At 44.5% G+C, this 17,591-nt stretch overlaps 1 protein-coding gene across 3 annotated transcripts in view; it reads left to right on the top strand.

Annotated features, from left to right (window-relative positions):
- Nucleotides 1-17,591, top strand: part of LOC137430960 (nectin-3) — a 243,565-nt gene that overhangs the window by 181,183 nt on the left and 44,791 nt on the right. For all 3 annotated transcript variants that reach the window (XR_010985165.2, XM_068121758.2, XM_068121757.2), the window contains exons 7-9: nucleotides 1,275-1,422; nucleotides 5,463-5,541; nucleotides 16,269-16,343. Coding sequence is in view for 2 of the 3 variants with exons in the window: in XM_068121758.2 (XP_067977859.2) it covers nucleotides 1,275-1,422; nucleotides 5,463-5,541; nucleotides 16,269-16,343 (302 nt within the window). In the remaining variant the exon portion in view is untranslated. The remainder of the gene's footprint in view (nucleotides 1-1,274; nucleotides 1,423-5,462; nucleotides 5,542-16,268; nucleotides 16,344-17,591) is intronic.

Genomic DNA, 17,591 nt, shown 5'->3' with positions numbered 1-17,591 from the left:
TGGAAAGGGATGAACTTATAAAATGGGTCATGATGTCCCTTTGCTATTTTTGCTACTCCACCCTTATCACCCGGACGATTGTTCTGAAACTTGACAAATTAGTACAAGAGTTTCCTGCACAATCTCTCGGGCTTCAACATCTCGATTTCGAATCATGGGGGCTCCCAAGGGGGGTTTGGGAGGATTCGGATCCAGACTCGTCCCTTATTTACCAACCGATTGCTCTGAAACCCAACACAGCCCTTACACTCGGTAGTCTGCAAGATTGATCGGTCTTAGATTCTTTGATATCGTATCAGAGGGCCCCCCAGGGGATCAGGGGGGCTCCCAAAGGGACCTCAAAAATCAGCAGAGGTCTGAACTACAACCTCAAGAGATGATTGTCGGCCCACTCGGAGATATGTTTATTATCGATGTCGATTGGTCTGTGTGTTCCTATTACCGGTGTCTATTTAATGGAGGCTTTTGTACCATCGTCCTTCGTTAGGCGTGTCCCTCATCCATGCTGAGTGGGACTCCATTGTGTACAACTGGAAACTCGTCCGTTTCAGGGGTCTCTGCCTCTACGAGCTTTTCCTTCACCATATGGTGTAAGATCATCGCTTCCTCCTCTTTCATCCCACCTTTCTCTCTGCTCCACACGCTTTACTTCCATCCCGGCCATTTCCACTCAACGGACAGTCCCAAATCACCACAACCAGGTTGGCACAACTTGTTATGAGCAGCTCGTAAAGGGATGGCGACCTGGTGGTTCCGCAAAGCACTGCTGCTGCTCCTACTATTACAACGTACATTTCGCTGATCTGCTTGGTGACCCTCGCAGGACCCTCGGACCAGTCGGGTCCATATCCGGTCTCCAGGGTGAGATTTCCGATGGCTGAACAGCTGGTTTATCAATGTCTCAGCCGATCACCATTTATACTCTGTCTGCTGATTATATCCACGGTTGGATAAATCGCATGCAACTGCAGACAGTTATCACAAATGGGTTGTCCCATGACTTCCGTTTTCTCTCGATACTATAATGAGGTTTGTGTCCACCATGTTGTCGTCCTCATGAAGCCATTAAGGTAGAAACAATGTCGTCCAGGACCGGTGTCGATGTGATGATCCTACACCCTTGTCCCTTTCCTGGTTATGTCCTGGGTCGATGTTCCCTTGTTCCCCACAAATCACTTTTTCCTTGATGTGTTTTCATTCATTACTGCACTTCTCCCTTTCTTTATGTCTCCCCTGTGACTAATGTGAAACCCTCCCCTCTCTTTGTCCGTCAGATAAACCACTACACACTCGGACCTCCCCTGGTGGCGTGTGGGTCCTCCTGGGTGGTGTGGCCGCCATTTTGCTTATAATAGCCTTTGTGGTCACCACAGCCATCGTGTGTTGCAGACTGCGGACACGGCACAAGCCAGCTGAGCACATGTACAAAGAGGGAGTATGTGGGGAGAGGGCAGGAGGTGATTGGGGAGGGTTAGTGGGGAGAGGGCAGGAGGTGATTGGGGAGGGTTATTGGGGAGAGTGCAGGAGGTGATTGGGGAGGGTTATTGGGGAGAGTGCAGGAGGTGATTGGGGAGGGTTATTGGGGAGAGTGCAGGAGGTGATTGGGGAGGGTTAGTGGGGAGAGTGCAGGAGGTGATTGGGGAGGGTTAGTGGGGAGAGTGCAGGAGGTGACTGGGGAGGGTTAGTGGGGAGAGTGCAGGAGGTGATTGGGGAGGGTTAGTGGGGAGAGGGCAGGAGGTGACTGGGGAGGGTTAGTGGGGAGAGTGCAGGAGGTGATTGGGGAGGGTTAGTGGGGAGAGGGCAGGAGGTGATTGGGGAGGGTTAGTGGGGAGAGGGCAGGAGGTGATTGGGGAGAGTGCAGGAGGTGATTGGGGAGGGTTAGTGGGGAGAGGGCAGGAGGTGATTGGGGAGGGTTAGTGGGGAGAGGGCAGGAGGTGACTGGGGAGGGTTAGTGGGGAGAGTGCAGGAGGTGATTGGGGAGGGTTAGTGGGGAGAGGGCAGGAGGTGATTGGGGAGGGTTATTGGGGAGAGTGCAGGAGGTGATTGGGGAGGGTTAGTGGGGAGAGTGCAGGAGATGATTGGGGAGGGTTAGTGGGGAGAGTGCAGGAGGTGATTGGGGAGGGTTAGTGGGGAGAGGGCAGGAGGTGATTGGGGAGGGTTAGTGGGGAGAGGGCAGGAGGTGATTGGGGAGGGTTAGTGGGGAGAGTGCAGGAGGTGATTGGGGAGGGTTAGTGGGGAGAGTGCAGGAGATGATTGGGGAGGGTTAGTGGGGAGAGTGCAGGAGGTGATTGGGGAGGGTTAGTGGGGAGAGGGCAGGAGGTGATTGGGGAGGGTTAGTGGGGAGAGGGCAGGAGGTGATTGGGGAGGGTTATTGGGGAGAGTGCAGGAGGTGATTGGGGAGGGTTAGTGGGGAGAGGGCAGGAGGTGATTGGGGAGGGTTAGTGGGGAGAGGGCAGGAGGTGACTGGGGAGGGTTAGTGGGGAGAGTGCAGGAGGTGATTGGGGAGGGTTAGTGGGGAGAGGGCAGGAGGTGATTGGGGAGGGTTAGTGGGGAGAGCGTAGGAGGTGATTGGGGAGGGTTATTGGGGAGAAGGGAGGGGTGCTGGTGGACTTGAGGGGATGGCAGTAGAGGAGCTGGGAAGGGATTGATTATTGGGGAGGGTGGATAGGAAGGATGGAGCTATTGGGAGCAGTGGGGGTGAGGGAGTTGGTGAGGGGCAGAGGGGAGGAGGCAGGTAGAAGGTAAGGAGGCAGTGACTTTGGGAGAGTGGAAGGAGTGGTAATGAGGAGGGAGGGAGGTAATATTGGAGGTGGAAGGGTGAGTATTAAGGAGATGGGATGAGGAGTGAGTAGTAATGGGGTAGGGGTAGTAATTTGGTTGGGGGGGGGGGGGAGAATTAGAGAGGGGAGGTTAGTTTTTAGGGTGGAGTGGGGTTGTAGTTGAGGTAGTTATGAGGATGGAGGGGGTTAGTTGTCGGGGTGCAGAGAGGGGGACATGTAACTGATTGCAGGTGAGATGTTAATTGGAGTTATTGAAACATTTTTATTGTTAACATTTTAAATGATTATAAATTTCATACAGAAAGGCATTTTGTGAACAATGGCTGTGTTTTTATCGTTTAACCTTTATAAACAATGTCTCGCTCTATTAAAGTGCTTGAGCCTTGGAGGATGGACGCTGTAGTAGGGCGAACAACAATTATAATGATCATAATAACAACAAGAAAGATGGTGTGCAGAGCACGATACTTGCAAAACCCAAAACCAAAATCGATGCCATGGAAACAGCAATTTGGAAAATTCTACATTTCAAAAGTTTTACATGATTGATTGTTATACATAACAAGTTTGGCCTAATAGGAGTTTTACATGTTATGGATGGCCTTGACCTTGACGTTTGACCTCAAAACAATAAGCATATGTTGTTGTCTCGTATGCATCCTGTGGCTGCTGGTTGCATTATTTCTCTGTAAGCGCGTTTGTGTCGCTGATGCAGTGCCCCAATTACCAGTGAGCTGGTACTCACATTTGCCGACTTCGGAAGGATGACAGGCTGAGTCAACCACCCTGGTGTTAGTTCAGCGATAAATCGAGATTCGAACCCAGGATCTTAGGATCGCAAGCCAGCACCCTAACTATTAAGCCAGCAACCTAACTGTTAAGCCGGCACCCTAACCGTTAAGTCTGCACCCTAACCATTAAGTCTGCACCCTAACCGTTAAGTCTGCACCCTAACCGTTAAACCGGCACCCTAACCATTAAGCCAGCAACCTAACCGTTAAGCCGGCACCCTAACCGTTAAACCGGCACCCTAACCGTTAAACCGGCACCCTAACCGTTAAGCGAGCACCCTAACCGTTAAGTCTGCACCCTAACCGTTAAGTCTGCACCCTAACCGTTAAACTGTAACCCTAACCGTTAAGCCGGCACCCTAACCGTTAAACCGGCACCCTAAGCGTTAAGTCTGAACCCTAACCGTTAAGCCGCACCCTAACCGTTAAACGGGCACCCTAACCATTAAGCCGTCACCCTAACCGTTAAACCGGCACCCTAACCGTTAAGCCGGCACCCTAACCGTTAAGCCGGCACCCTAACCGTTAAGCCGGCACCCTAGCCGTTAAGCCGGCACCCTAACCGTTAAGCCGGCACCCTAACCGTTAAGCCGGCACCCTAACCGTTAAACCGGCACCCTAACCGTTAAGCCGGCACCCTAACCGTTAAGCCGGCACCCTAACCGTTAAGCCGGCACCCTAACCGTTAAGCCGGCACCCTAACCGTTAAGCCGGCACCCTAACCGTTAAGCCGGCACCCTAACCGTTAAGCCGGCGCGGCACCCTAACCGTTAAGCCGGCACCCTAACCGTTAAACCAGCACCCTAACCGTTAAGCCTGCACCCTAACCGTTAAGCCGGCACCCTAACCGTTAAACCAGCACCCTAACCGTTAAACCGGCACCCTAACCGTTAAGCCGGCACCCTAACCGTTAAACCAGCACCCTAACCGTTAAACCAGCACCCTAACCGTTAAACCAGCACCCTAACCGTTAAGCCAGCACCAACATCAATTGTGGTAGAATTACGACCTGTATGTGACTGACAGACATAAACAGACAGACAAAAACAGACAGACGTACAGCCAGACAGACGTACAACCAAACAGACAGACATATAGACAGACAGACATACAGATAATCATACAGACAGACAGACAGAAACTGACAGACATACGGACAAACAAACAGACAGACAGAAACAGACAGAAACAGACATACAGCCATATAGAGAAACATATAGACACATAGACAGACAGACATATATGTATATATACACGGACAGACAAACAGACACAGACATGCAGACACAGATCCATATAAACATACAGACCGACATACAGACAGACATACAGACCGACATAGACATTATATATATATAGACACAGACGGAGAAACATACTCAGGAAACCATAATAGACTTGCATATGTTTTAATATCGAAAGTATTAATATGACTTTGTATTTAAAAAGACAGTATATTGGGGTTTCCGTTACGTACATTGTATATAATATTATGACGTCATATAAAGGACAATAATTTAAACGCTTCCCCTCACACCACTGAGGTTTTACATAATTTTTTGAAACATCGTACAAAACCGCAAAAGAACCACATATTGTGTTTTAGATCGAACAAGCTTTGTGTTCACAGTGGAAATGGACAATGTAATTGACCACAACCGACAAGGTGTATATTTGTAGTGGTTTTAGAGATTTATATCGACATGCAGTATAACAATCCATATGTTAAGGATGTGAAATAAACAGTGTGTGTGTGTGTGTGTGTGTGTGTGTGTGTGTGTGTGTGTGTGTGTGTGTGTGTGTGTGTGTGTGTGTGTGTGTGTGTGTGTGTGTGTGTGTGTGTGTGTGTGTGTGTGTGTGTGTGTGTGTGTGTGTGCGTGTGTGTGTGTAGATCAGATGGAGATTTGAACACCAAGTTCCCCAACACTCAGCCTTCGGCCAGCTCTCCTCATGTACCGGATATATCCGCAGTAAGGTTACACTTTGTCCAATATTGTAACTTTGCTCATTTACTATTGGCTCATGATGTTGGCTTCCTCATTTAGTCACGTGACTTTGCCTTCACCTTCTGTTCATTCCGATTAACATATACGGTTGTAATTATTTAATTGTAATTCCATTCGATGCTTTGAACATTTCCTCCCACAACCTTCGCTCTCCGTTTATAATTTGCTTCATATCTTTGGTTATTTTGTCGTTTTGCGGTCAAATCACAGCTTACCTTTCTCCATTAATTATTCGATAGCACGAGCCTGCCAGGTTACCTCGAAGGTAGTGCACTCGCCTCGCACCTGTCTGGTCTGGGTTCACAAGCCTGCCAGGTTACCTCGAAGGTAGTGCACTCGCCTCGCACCTGTCTGGTCTGGGTTCACAAGCCTGCCAGGTTACCTCGAAGGTAGTGCACTCGCCTCGCACCTGTCTGGTCTGGGTTCACAAGCCTGCCAGGTTACCTCGAAGGTAGTGCACTCGCCTCGCACCTGTCTGGTCTGGGTTCACAAGCCTGCCAGGTTACCTCGAAGGTAGTGCACTCGCCTCGCACCTGTCTGGTCTGGGTTCATTCCCAACTCCGACCTTGATCTGTCGGATCGGTGCTTCGCTGATAGGGTGTTGCATCATGGAGCACGCCGTCCCAACGGGGTCCTCCACAAAGACTAGAATGTTGTGTGCCGGAATCCTGATCAAATTCCAAATTCCTGCACCGACGTGTAGGTGGGCCAGGTGAAGAGTGCTTGCCTCGCTAATGATGCATCGAGCAGGACGAATCCATAACGGAATGTCAGTCTGTAATGGTAATAATAATTAAATGGCATTTGATTTGCTCCCCTTTAAAAGTGATTTGTTTTCGTTGTCATTACCATTTCTGTTCTAATGAGAGTCACCCTATCATCGCCTTCATCTCTGACTCTTTCAGGGGATTCGTCATTTTTCAATGACAAAAATATTATTTTTTTCAAAAATTTATTTTTCAATCCATCGACATGGAATGGCATTGGGACATTTTTCCTTCCCCCCCTGAGCCATGTTGTCGTTGTTGCTATTTTCACGGATCTTCATACGGATGATGTTCGTCTCGTTGAAACAGGACACTGGGTCCATTCATCCTACACGTATTGATTGTTTGGAGACAATCCGAGGATTTTGTTGAGCACTGCATTTACCGTCTTCTTTTTCATGTTGTGCAGCTTTTGAGATCTTCCTCAACAATCTGGAACTCCCGTAGGACCGTTACAGGAATCTCCTGGGATAACGACACTCGGTGTTCCCGACTGTGAATCGAGTGAGGTAGACATGCCTGATGGAGAGACAGAATGGGACACTGCTGTTTGGATTCCTCGGGTGGATTGACAGGCCAACGATGAGCCCTGTACCACATTGATGCGGATGTGGACATCTGCATTCATATGGGACAGCAGGTTTTAAACTTCAAACCTACCCGAAGGATGCATGACCTTATTCCATGTTCCGCTGCCGTTTGGCTGTGAGGAAGGGATGGGCAGGCCCACAAAGAGGCCTATAGCATACTAAGGTGGATGTGGATATCTGCATTCATATGGGACAGCAGGTTTTAAACTTCAAACCTACCCGAAAGATGCTTGACCTTATTCCATGTTCCGCTGCCGTTTGGCTGGGTGGAGGGGATTGGCAGGGCCACCAAGAATCCTGGAGCATACTAAGATGGATGTGGACATCTGCATCCGTATGGGACAGCAGGTTTCAAACTTCAAACCCACCCAAAGGATACATGACCTCATTCCATGTTCCGCTGCCGTTTGGCTCTGTGGAGGGGATTGGCAGGCCCACCAAGAAGCCTGGAGCATACTAAGGTGGATGCAGACATCTGCATTCATATGGGACAGCAGGTGTCAACTTCCAACCTACCCGAAGGAAACCTTATTCCATGTTCCACTGCCGTTTGGCTGTGTGGAAGGGATGGGCAGGCCCACGAAGAGGCCGAGAGCATACTAAGGTGGATGCAGACATCTGCATTCATATGGGACAGCAGGTGTCAACTTCCAACCTACCCAAAGGATACCTTATTCCATGTTCCGCTGCCGTTTGGCTGTGTAGAGGGGATTGGCAGGCCCACCAAGAAGCCTGGAGCATACTAAGGTGGATGCAGACATCTGCATTCATATGGGACAGCAGGTGTCAACTTCCAACCTACCCAAAGGATACCTTATTCCATGTTCCGCTGCCGTTTGGCTGTGTGGAGGGGATTGGCAGGCCCACCAAGAAGCCTGGAGCATACTAAGGTGGATGCAGACATCTGCATTCATATGGGACAGCAGGTTTCAACCTTCAACCTACCCGAAGGAAACCTTATTCCATGTTCCGCTGCCGTTTGGCTGTGTGAAGGGGATTGTCAGGCCCACGAAGAGGCCGAGAGCATACTAAGGTGGATGTGGACATCTGCATTCATCTGGAGCAGTAGATTTCAACTTCAAAGTCTGTCTGGGTCATCCACCACCCAACGGAGGCAAGACCTTATTTTATGTCATGCTGCCGCTGCATGAACACACTTGCGATCAAGGTCGCTCTTCACCTCTTACCAAATGAGCAAGGACTTCCAAAAGAACGTGTTCAGCTAATTGTATTTTTAGGACATCTTTCATCCTTCATGCTGACATTGCCTTTTATCAAGCAGCAAGCGAAGCACCTTCCGAGTATTGTTCTTCCGCATGGTCACCCAGTCCACTCTGTTTGAGAGGCACGCGGGCTGCGGCCTGTCGTGGTGTGGACGTGGCATCAAGCGGAACCAAATGTTGCATCGTGCTCCGCATCGGAGAACCGATACACTTTGAAACAACCGACAATGGACAAATTAACTCCAAAGCACAAAGGTCGCACCCATCGTCTCCTCTCCATAATCCGAGGATGAGGCCTACTGGTCCATCACGTCCGTTTTTTTTTTACACACGTCCCATTTTATGTCTCGATTATTCCTACAAGCCCAGACAGAGACACGACGTTCCGACAGTCCTGCTGTCCCGAACCACCTTTCAACACACTTAATTGCGGTTAATTGGACCGGCTTCAAACGCAAACTTGCGCAACTTCTTGTACAAGGCCCAAGGAAAAGGCCGCACCTTTGAGATGGGTGGTTCGTGTGCAGCCACCCGGTTGCTGGTTGCATCATTCTCAGTGGTGCTGCTGATGCAAGGCCTCTCTATAACCAGTTACCTGGTACTCATTTTGCCGACCTCGGAAGGATGACAGGTTGAGTCCACCCCACCTGGCGTTAATTCAACGGGATTCCAACTCAGGACCTTAGGATCCCAAGCCCGCCACCCTCATTGTTAGGCCAAGACCAGGTGATACCTTTGAGATCAGTGTACCTGATGTCGGTCGACCCTTTAGGCCAACACCAGGTGATACCTTTGAGATCAGTGTACCTGATGTCGGTCGACCCTTTAGGCCAACACCAGGTGATACCTTTGAGATCAGTGTACCTGATGTCTGTCGACCCTTTAGGCCAACACCAGGTGTTACCTTTGAGATCAGTGTACCTGATGTCGGTCGACCCGTTTCCCTTACCATTCTCGATCAGTCTCCTCCATATTAATATTCCAAAGCTTTTGGACTCTATTTAAGGCCTCCAATCAAAAACCTTTGGCACATTTCATTATTCAACTTGTCATTCCATCGCGTCAGCGTGCATTAGTCATCAGACGCAGGTACATTTGTGGGTTTTGATGAATTCCGGGATATTTTCATGATGAAAAAGAAAAAGGATGTGTTTACAACTTCTCAACCTACTGGTTTCATTCCTTCCTTTTCGACGTCGGCGCAAATCTTGCCTCTGCAATTCACACGAATGGAAATGTTCTCCCTGTATATTTCAAACGATTACGTCTGTGGGACTAGATCGCGGCCTAATAGGACTTGGTAGCGATTTTAATGACACGCAACTGTTGTGCAAGTTTAGCTCAACGATGTGTGCGAGGGAGGATTGAAAGTAGGCCAGGGTGAGGATGTAATGGGATGTGGAGAAACAACCGGACGGTTTCTTTCCTTTTCTGTGCTGATTTGTATTCTCGGTCCGTGTTATCAATCCTCTCCTTCCCCAGAGGTCTCATATACCTGTACCCCCTCAACCCCACCTCTCCCTCTCCCAAAAAGGGATTTTACATTCCAAACCCTTCTTCTGTAAGCACAGTGATGCTGCTTTCATGTTTGGTTATCGCACAACTGTGTTCATAATACAGCAAATTTAAATGCAAAATACCCCCAAAGAACCATAGGTTACCATGCTACGCTGTTGCGGCTTCACTATACCTCCCTCATATGCACAACAACAACACTCAGGACTTTCTCCTTTTTCTTCCTTTTTCCTTCACTTCGTTTTTCTTCCATTTTCCTTCACTTCCTTTTTCTTCCTTCACTTCCTTTTTCCAACACTAACTTTTTCTTCCTTTTTCCTTCACTTCTTTTTTCTTCTTTTTTCCTACACTTCCTTTTTCCTACACTTCCTTTTTCTTCCTTTTTCCTTCACTTCCTTTTTCCTTCACTTCCTTTTTCCTTCACTTCCTTTTTCTTCCCTTTTCCTACACTTCCTTTTTCTTCCTTTTTCCTACACTTCCTTTTTCCTTCTCTTCTTTTTTCCTACACTTCCTTTTTCCTACACTTCCTTTTTCTTCCTTTTTCCTTCACTTCCTTTTTCCTTCACTTCCTTTTTCTTCCTTTTTCCTACACTTCCTTTTTCCTACACTTCCTTTTTCTTCCTTCACTTCCTTTTTCCAACACTAACTTTTTCTTCCTTTTTCCTTCACTTCTTTTTTCTTCTTTTTTCCTACACTTCCTTTTTCCTTCACTTCCTTTTTCCTACACTTCCTTATTCCAACACTAACTTTTTCTTCCTTTTTCCTTCACTTCTTTTTTCTTCTTTTTTCCTACACTTCCTTTTTCCAACACTAACTTTTTCTTCCTTTTTCCTTCACTTCTTTTTTCTTCCTTTTTCCTACACTTCCTTTTTCCAACACTAACTTTTTCTTCCTTTTTCCTTCACTTCTTTTTTCTTCTTTTTTCCTACACTTCCTTTTTCCTTCACTTCCTTTTTCCTACACTTCCTTTTTCTTCCTTTTTCCTTCACTTCCTTTTTCCTTCACTTCCTTTTTCCTTCACTTCCTTTTTCTTCCTTTTTCCTACACTTCCTTTTTCTTCCTTTTTCCTACACTTCCTTTTTCCTTCTCTTCTTTTTTCCTACACTTCCTTTTTCCTACACTTCCTTTTTCTTCCTTTTTCCTTCACTTCCTTTTTCCTTCACTTCCTTTTTCTTCCTTTTTCCTACACTTCCTTTTTCTTCCTTTTTCCTACACTTCCTTTTTCCTTCACTTCTTTTTTCTTCTTTTTTCCTACACTTCTTTTTTCTTCCTTTTTCCTACACTTCCTTTTTCTACCTTTTTCCTACACTTCCTTTTTCCTTAACTTCCTTTTTCCTTCACTTCCTTTTTCCTACACTTCCTTTTTCCTACATTTCCTTTTTCCTACACTTCCTTTTTCTTCCTTTTTCCTACACTTCCTTTTTCCTACACTTCCTTTTTCTTCCTTTTTCCTACACTTCCTTTTTCCTTAACTTCCTTTTTCCTTCACTTCCTTTTTCCTACACTTCCTTTTTCTTCCTTCACTTCCTTTTTCCAACACTAACTTTTTCTTCCTTTTTCCTTCACTTCTTTTTTCTTCCTTTTTCCTACACTTCCTTTTTCTTCCTTCACTTCCTTTTTCCAACACTAACTTTTTCTTCCTTTTTCCTTCACTTCTTTTTTCTTCTTTTTTCCTTCACTTCCTTTTTCCTTCACTTCCTTTTTCTTCCTTTTTCCTACACTTCCTTTTTCTTCCTTTTTCCTACACTTCCTTTTTCCTTCTCTTCTTTTTTCCTACACTTCCTTTTTCCTACACTTCCTTTTTCTTCCTTTTTCCTTCACTTCCTTTTTCCTTCACTTCCTTTTTCTTCCTTTTTCCTACACTTCCTTTTTCCTACACTTCCTTTTTCTTCCTTCACTTCCTTTTTCCAACACTAACTTTTTCTTCCTTTTTCCTTCACTTCTTTTTTCTTCTTTTTTCCTACACTTCCTTTTTCCTACACTTCCTTTTTCTTCCTTTTTCCTTCACTTCCTTTTTCCTTCACTTCCTTTTTCCTTCACTTCCTTTTTCTTCCTTTTTCCTACACTTCCTTTTTCTTCCTTTTTCCTACACTTCCTTTTTCCTTCTCTTCTTTTTTCCTACACTTCCTTTTTCCTACACTTCCTTTTTCTTCCTTTTTCCTTCACTTCCTTTTTCCTTCACTTCCTTTTTCTTCCTTTTTCCTACACTTCCTTTTTCTTGCTTTTTCCTACACTTCCTTTTTCCTTCACTTCTTTTTTCTTCTTTTTTCCTACACTTCTTTTTTCTTCCTTTTTCCTACACTTCCTTTTTCTACCTTTTTCCTACACTTCCTTTTTCCTTAACTTCCTTTTTCCTTCACTTCCTTTTTCCTACACTTCCTTTTTCCTACATTTCCTTTTTCCTACACTTCCTTTTTCTTCCTTTTTCCTTAACTTCCTTTTTCCTTCACTTCCTTTTTCCTACACTTCCTTTTTCTTCCTTTTTCCTACACTTCCTTTTTCCTTAACTTCCTTTTTCCTTCACTTCCTTTTTCCTACACTTCCTTTTTCCTACACTTCCTTTTTCTTCCTTCACTTCCTTTTTCCAACACTAACTTTTTCTTCCTTTTTCCTTCACTTCTTTTTTCTTCTTTTTTCCTACAATTCCTTTTTCCTACACTTCCTTTTTCTTCCTTTTTCCTTCACTTCCTTTTTCCTTCACTTCCTTTTTCCTTCACTTCCTTTTTCTTCCTTTTTCCTACACTTCCTTTTTCTTCCTTTTTCCTACACTTCCTTTTTCCTTCTCTTCTTTTTTCCTACACTTCCTTTTTCCTACACTTCCTTTTTCTTCCTTTTTCCTTCACTTCCTTTTTCCTTCACTTCCTTTTTCTTCCTTTTTCCTACACTTCCTTTTTCCTACACTTCCTTTTTCTTCCTTCACTTCCTTTTTCCAACACTAACGTTTTCTTCCTTTTTCCTTCACTTCTTTTTTCTTCTTTTTTCCTACACTTCCTTTTTCCTACACTTCCTTTTTCTTCCTTTTTCCTTCACTTCCTTTTTCCTTCACTTCCTTTTTCCTTCACTTCCTTTTTCTTCCTTTTTCCTACACTTCCTTTTTCTTCCTTTTTCCTACACTTCCTTTTTCTTCCTTTTTCCTTCACTTCCTTTTTCCTTCACTTCCTTTTTCCTTCACTTCCTTTTTCTTCCTTTTTCCTACACTTCCTTTTTCTTCCTTTTTCCTACACTTCCTTTTTCCTTCTCTTCTTTTTTCCTACACTTCCTTTTTCCTACACTTCCTTTTTCTTCCTTTTTCCTTCACTTCCTTTTTCCTTCACTTCCTTTTTCTTCCTTTTTCCTACACTTCCTTTTTCTTCCTTTTTCCTACACTTCCTTTTTCCTTCACTTCTTTTTTCTTCTTTTTTCCTACACTTCTTTTTTCTTCCTTTTTCCTACACTTCCTTTTTCTACCTTTTTCCTACACTTCCTTTTTCCTTAACTTCCTTTTTCCTTCACTTCCTTTTTCCTACACTTCCTTTTTCCTACATTTCCTTTTTCCTACACTTCCTTTTTCTTCCTTTTTCCTACACTTCCTTTTTCTTCCTTTTTCCTACACTTCCTTTTTCCTACACTTCCTTTTTCTTCCTTTTTCCTACACTTCCTTTTTCCTACACTTCCTTTTTCTTCCTTTTTCCTACACTTCCTTTTTCCTTAACTTCCTTTTTCCTTCACTTCCTTTTTCCTACACTTCCTTTTTCCTTAACTTCCTTTTTCCTTAACTTCCTTTTTCCTTCACTTCCTTTTTCCTACACTTCCTTTTTCCTACACTTCCTTTTTCTTCCTTTTTCCTACACTTCCTTTTTCCTTAACTTCCTTTTTCCTTCACTTCCTTTTTCCTACACTTCCTTTTTCCTACACTTCCTTTTTCTTCCTTTTTCCTACACTTCCTTTTTCCTTAACTTCCTTTTTCCTTCACTTCCTTTTTCCTACACTTCCTTTTTCTTTTGCATGGCCACCAGTTCTGTTTTTTCTATATCATCTGCATCATCTAGTCCGATTGATCTCTTCTTGGCCTTGTCTCATTGGTTCCACAAACAATCTGTCATGAGAGGCCCCTTTCGAGAGCACCACCAGTATGGATGATCAAGATCCTGCTCCAATAGGCGTTTCACCTTTATTGTTGCTGCTCCTGGACTGGCAGGATGACCTAGAGCAGGGGTTGCCAACCTCTTTTTCAATGCGAGCTACTTTTGATGAATGGAATATTTCAAGAGCTCCTGGAACATAAATTGGAAATATATGAAATGACAAGGATACAAATGTAGTTATTACAGTTAATTGACAAAAATAAATATTTCAAGTGAAGGGAAATTGATGTTTACCTTTACTTCGGTGTGAAACTTGACGCTCGATAGCTTTCAATGCACCAATCGTGTCGGCGATTTCCTGTTTCCCGAGCAATCCGCAGTTCAGGAAGTTCCGTTGTTCCGTCATGTCTGTTAGGAATGCCGAATCAAGCAGCCATTCGATCTTTGCTTTCAGAGAGCCGGTTGTCTGGGTCTGTGTCACCATGTTCTCAAAGATGGCTGAACGGATCTTCGGCAAACTTTCAGAGGATCATCACTGAGGTTCACTAGTGAGTGCCTGGGAATGTTTTAGGCAAAAAAATAAAAAAAAAAAAATAATAATAATAACAATAATAAAAAAAAGTCGTTTTTTAGGATTTTTTTTTTATCGCTCTATAGTGCCGAAGCCTTTTTGGATTCGTGACAGTTATATACAAGTACACATTCTAATAAATAAATACAAAACAATTACCAGACATTTGAACACGAGTAATAAAAAAATTCCGGAAGCTGTCGAAGTTTGTGGTAAGGCTTCTTCTTCTTCCTATTCAGCATCACCCTTAACTCAAAAACGTGACGAACAGCACATTCGGCAGCAGATATTCAACGAAAAGGCGAAATGATGATTTGACATTTGTGATGGATTCTGATTTGGATGTAATTGCTTTTCCATTATATTTGCCCTCATTTCAAATATGTTCTTGTTTCTTTTTCGCTGGAGCAACGCCGGGTACTCCAGCTATAAACACTTAGAAACTTTACTCGGGGTACAAATATAAATACAATTTTGTCTGGGGGGGTAACATAGGCTATGTGGCCGCGGCCTCATTCGGAGGTTTGGAGGACCGGCAGAGGAGCGTAAATTCTCTATGTAAATGTATACCTTGTAGCACCACCTGGTGATGGTGGCAGAGGGTATTACAATTTCCTTTTTTACCTGGGCAACACTGAGGTTAAAGCACTCTTTGCATGGGTAAAAATTTCCTCCTTCCCTTTTCCTGCTCCCCCAAAACGGAGGAGCCTGTCAAGGACCCCCCCCCCCTCCAAAAGATGTATATGTAGTATATATTTCCCCTACCTCTCCCACCCCCCCCCCCCCCATCCAAAAGATGTATATGTAGTATATATTTCCCCTACCTCTCCCACCCCCCCCCCCCTCCAAAATATGTATATGTAGTATATCTTTCCCCTACCTCTCCCACCCCCTTCCACTCACCCCACTCCCTTAACCCTCCCTCTCCAGCCTCCCCCCCCCCCCCCTCACCTGGCAACGCCGGGTACTCCTGCTAGTGTTTGATAATTGGGTGGTATCTTCATTTCTTGACTCCATGAAAACTTTAGTACCTGGTAAAGTTATTTTTTTATTTTTTTTTCATAAAAAGTTATTATTTTCCACGTTTTTTATACGAGCCACTCAATGGCAGCCAGCGAGCTACCAGTCGCTCGTGATGGAAATGTTGGTGATCCCTGGCCCAGAGTCACATGTACACTTCACTCGGAGCTGTCTAGCCTGGGCACAAATCTTGACCCAGCTATAAACTACTATCCTGGTGTTTTTCATGCAGGGCGAGGCATCACCACGTGTGCCATCCCTCAAATGAACGTTAAGCTGGTTGTTCCATCCGCTAGCATTAGTTTGTAGACGTTAAATATCCCACGGTGTGCTTTGCGAAGAGGAGGCGAGCTATCGCCGGCACCCTGAACAAGTTACAAATTCCTGTGCAGGGGCACTGCATCAGCATCACAGCTGGTGCTTCAGTGATGACGGAACCAGTGCGCTGAATTCAGGATTGAATCCCAGTCCGATATACATTCAACAACAGCAACAACAACAACATTGCTCTTCTCGTTGCGTCTTGTTTTTAATATTTATTTCAGAGGCTCATGGAAGAGCTGGTGAACAGATCACATGCAGGAGAAGGACATCAGGTTCAGACATCACTGTACTTTTCAACGAATTACAAAGATATGCGTAGACAATGAACAATGCAGCACAGGATAACAAAGCAATTTGAACGTGTGGTCTTCGCATCATGAGCTCTGTGCTCAGGAGGGAACACCACACAGGTCTCACAATTAAAATGTTCCAGAGACCCTCCCAGATGGGTCAGCCGATGATTTTGGTATATGCATTGGGACAACACTGGTACTTGAGTGGGGATCAGGTGGTTTGGAGTGTTGCACTTTTTCTGTCTTTTACATGAACCAGTTCAATGAAAGTAAGGAACATATTTTATTTGTTTAAACTTGGCCCTGTCCCTCTCTCGCCCTCAGCCCCTGAACATTGAGCCAGATGTCACGGGGCAGAAACCTTCAAAACTCACCCCATACTACGATACGGATGGCACGGTAAGGGACATCAAAAGTCCAACACTGAAACCGACACACGATTCCCAAAGGAAAAACACCTTCCCAATTTTGGAACAACATTCGTTTGACTCGTACCGGATGAATTGAATGATTAATTAAAATTGTCTCTTGTAATTGAGCTTTTGCGTTATAATGACACCCGCAGAAGTCCATGGTAAAAATACCACGACATAGAAAAAGAGAAAAAGGGTCTTTTATTCTTGTGCGAGTTGAAAGAACTTAAATGGGAGGTTATATAGTTCATAAAAGCAAATCAATAAATAAAAAATCAGGAGCGATCAAGGCAGCTGCTTGTTACCTATACACCGCCTGGGTTAAATATTTTGTCTGATTGAAAAAAATACAATTTTTCCATAGGGAGAGAAACGGTGAGGAGAAGGGAAGGGAGGGGAAGGAAAAGGAGGGGTAGGGGAGCGAGGAGGGGGAGGAAGTAGAGAGAGAAGGGAAAGAGGATGGAGTGAGGAAGGGGGGGGGGGGGGGAGGGGGAGAGTGACGATATCGCACAAAAATGTGAGTCAATGAAAAAGTGGGTACGTGAAAACAAAAAGGCAGCTTTGTCTACTGTAATGCCATGGCTTTCAAAAGCAGCCTGAATAATGTTCTCATTTACACTTCATCAATTACTGCTTCAAGCTTCTACAAACACTCCACTGGTTATGCGAGTACTTGATTACACTTGTAGTGTAACCACATACTGAGACTCTACAAATTAGCAGCCCGAGTACAATGCTATAATATCAGTACATGATCATCAACTTCTTACAAACTGCATGGACATCTCTAATAGCAGCATTCTATAATTACCTGCATTTGTGATTGGTTACTCTAAGTTGATAAAAAAGAAAAGTAGGAAAGACAACTGAAGCTGCAAGAAGTCCCTGAAATTATATCGGAGCTTCTTATACTTATGCAGAAATGAAATAGAGGAACTTTTAGTACTTTTAGCTAAGCCTAGCCCTAGACAATAGACTGGAGGCAGTGATGTAAGGATTGTTATGTGATGGCAATACTGTTAGCTACTCTCTAAACCAACATCATCCCTATCTTGTTCAGGACTTTTTTTAGACTGTAGTTTGTCATCCCTACATTGCCTTTTTAATTTAGCATGAAATTTTTTTATTAACTTTTTTCTGTATTTTTTTACATTGTTGAATAACACAATGGTATATGGTACTCAGAGGACACCCAATCCTGGAGCAAAAGTGTCAAGATATCTTAATCAGCAAT

Source organism: Myxine glutinosa, chromosome 7 (assembly GCF_964187855.1).
Source record: "Myxine glutinosa chromosome 7, kmMyxGlut1.1, whole genome shotgun sequence".
Lineage (NCBI taxonomy): Eukaryota > Metazoa > Chordata > Myxini > Myxiniformes > Myxinidae > Myxine > Myxine glutinosa.
Note: the sequence above shows the minus strand (reverse complement) of the source record. Positions and strands in the feature narration are given on the sequence as shown.